Source organism: Oncorhynchus mykiss, chromosome 2, assembly GCF_013265735.2.
Source record: "Oncorhynchus mykiss isolate Arlee chromosome 2, USDA_OmykA_1.1, whole genome shotgun sequence".
NCBI classification, from domain to species: Eukaryota; Metazoa; Chordata; class Actinopteri; order Salmoniformes; family Salmonidae; genus Oncorhynchus; species Oncorhynchus mykiss.
In genome coordinates this window covers 28642848-28645347 of record NC_048566.1, presented here as the reverse complement: position 1 = coordinate 28645347, position 2500 = coordinate 28642848, and the positions used below count along the sequence as shown (strand labels likewise).

Below are 2500 nucleotides of genomic sequence, written 5' to 3'. Positions count from 1 at the left end.
GTGACTGGGCCTCATAGATACAGCATCATAATACCTAGCACAGGGCCACAAACAGGGCAGGGCAGCAAAACACACTACCCGAATGGTCCCAAATGGCACCCTACTCCCTAATATAGTGCACTACTTTTGACCAGGGTACATAGTGCCTTGGTCAAATGTAGTAGGTAGGGAAGACGGTGCCATTTGGGACACGTCCACGGAGATGGCCAGCACAAACTAAACAGATCCTAGACAGCCCTATGCAGTGTATGTATGGGACAGGTTGACTGACACTAGTCCCTTTACATCTCAACACACTGGCTAAGGTTCTTACAGGCACCACAATCTAAACAAACCATACAGTCTGATTCAGAACTACAATAGTGTTGATAGTGTTAGACACTGCTGGATGGGAACCTTCACCTTGGCTGTGATCTGGAAGTCTTCGTGCTCCTTCAGCAGCTCCTGTGTGTGGTGGATACTGGAACCGGTGGAGGTGTGGGTTGACAGGTAGAACTCTCCCGTGTCGTGGATCCACTCCAGAGCCTGTGGACCAATCACAACGAGACGAGGTCCAGATCACTTATTAGCCTTCACCCTTTGAGGAAGTGTGCACTTGTTCACGCCCCCTCATGGACATAAAGCTAGAATCCTTCATTGAAACAATATCAAAGCGGACTCCCTGCCCCTATTTTGCTAAACAACTGAGGACGGGCCTGGAGAAATGTAACCACTCTCAAATTCATAGACAGAGCTTTGGATGCAAGGACTGACCATCTGTCACGTCCTGACCATAGAGAGCCCTTATTTTCTATGGTAGAGTAGGTCAGGGCGTGACTGGGGGTTAGTCTAGTTTATATTTTCTATGTGGGGTTCTAGGGTTGTTTTTCTATGTTGGTGATGTTCTATGATTCCCAATTAGAGGCAGCTGGTAATCATTGTCTCTAATTGGGGGATCATATTTAAGTAGCTTCTTCCACCTGTGTTTCATGGGATATTGTTTTGAGTTAGTGCACGTAGCACCTCTGTGGTCACGGTTTGTTTTATTGTTTGTTGTTCTGCTTTGCTAAGTTTCAATGATGTGGAACTCAACATCCGCTGCGCCTTGGTCCGTCTCTACAAAAGAATGTGACACCATCCATGATATCAAACGTATAGTTTTAACCATGTTTAGAGGCTATACAGTATTTGTTTACAAGTAAGTTGTTTACAAACATTGCAGTAAAACAAGCTTATATTGTGGGTTCCTTACACCATTCTATACATTTTACATCTACGAGGGGATGGGAAGATGCACTCTTTGCTGCGTCTCCAGACCAGTGTAATGTTAACACCAGCCCACATGGGGGAGCAAACAGTCTCCAATTGAGATATACTTCAGTGTGCTCTGCAGGCACACATGCGGTCCATCAATCAGCACTGACTAAATGAGAGGAGACAGTTTGGAGAGACTGAGGACAAGAAAGACACTGCACTACAATAAGCCAGTGTTAAAATGTAGGGCATGTAATTCTAGCTGTGGTAACACTACTGTTGTTGTTACCAGTCTACCTGGAACCTAACCAGATTTGGAGGCTTTGGTTTGGTCAGTACTTGGTCAAAAGCTGAGCAGTTTGCACAGGGTTCAACATGGTGGTATGTTATATGACCTGCCATATTGTTATATGCCTAGTTTTATGGCTTGTGTGTGACCGTGTTGTTGTAGTCATGAATGTTACCGTTCTGGTATAGTTCTCCTTGAGGTGCAGCACTGACCTGCTTGGCGCTGCGTTCAAACACCACATACTGCTGACACTGGTCCAGTCTCCTCTTCCTCATTGTCCAGAAGTGCAGCACCCGGTTCTCTCTCTGGAGCAGCTCATTCAAGATGTCTGACAAAACCACAAGAGACACGTTATCATTTAAACTATGGCTATGTCACAAAAGGCAAGCTAGTCCTACAGTCTACTACTAAAGCACTTAAGTAGTGCACTATATAGGGAATAGGGGGCTATTTGGGGACACATCCCATCTGTCTAAAAGAAGAAGGCACCTGAAAGGAACACCACAGTAAAGAACGATCTAAGGTGTATTTGATTGGGAAGAAAAAAAAGAGCCACTTACTTTTGACCTGTGTTTCAGGAGCCTTGACGTGAGACAGCATCCCTGGCATGTTGACACTGTTTCTGTGCAGGTACTTCAGGAAGACGTCAGCGTTTCGCCTTGCTAGTGTACAAGCCTTGAGGAAGGCCTCCTTCTGCTCCAGGTGTTTGCTGATCATGGGTGTGACATGGTCTGACTCACTGTTAGGGCCCAGTTTATCAGCTCCCCCACACCAGTCCTCCTCGCGCTTATACTCCTGCTCCAGGCTCTCCAGCACACTGCACACCTACAGAGCATCACACAGCACCGGTCAAAACTACACTACCCACAATGCACCACCGAGCCCAGGCTAAGTACATAAACGCAAATACATGGCAAACTGCAGTGTAATACCATATAATACCACCCTATCTAGAGTGGTTAATATACCCTAATCTGG

The 2500-nt window shown here is 46.0% G+C and overlaps 1 protein-coding gene across 5 annotated transcripts in view; it reads right to left on the bottom strand.

Moving 5' to 3' along the window:
• The window catches only part of LOC110485836 (triple functional domain protein), a 149798-nt gene that overhangs the window by 41983 nt on the left and 105315 nt on the right, over positions 1–2500 (bottom strand). For all 5 annotated transcript variants that reach the window (XR_002468004.2, XM_021557031.2, XM_021557045.2 and 2 more), the window contains 3 exons: positions 2083–2347; positions 1735–1850; positions 403–525 (listed from right to left, as the gene is read on the bottom strand). Coding sequence is in view for 4 of the 5 variants with exons in the window: in XM_021557031.2 (XP_021412706.2) it covers positions 403–525; positions 1735–1850; positions 2083–2347 (504 nt within the window). In the remaining variant the exon portion in view is untranslated. The remainder of the gene's footprint in view (positions 1–402; positions 526–1734; positions 1851–2082; positions 2348–2500) is intronic.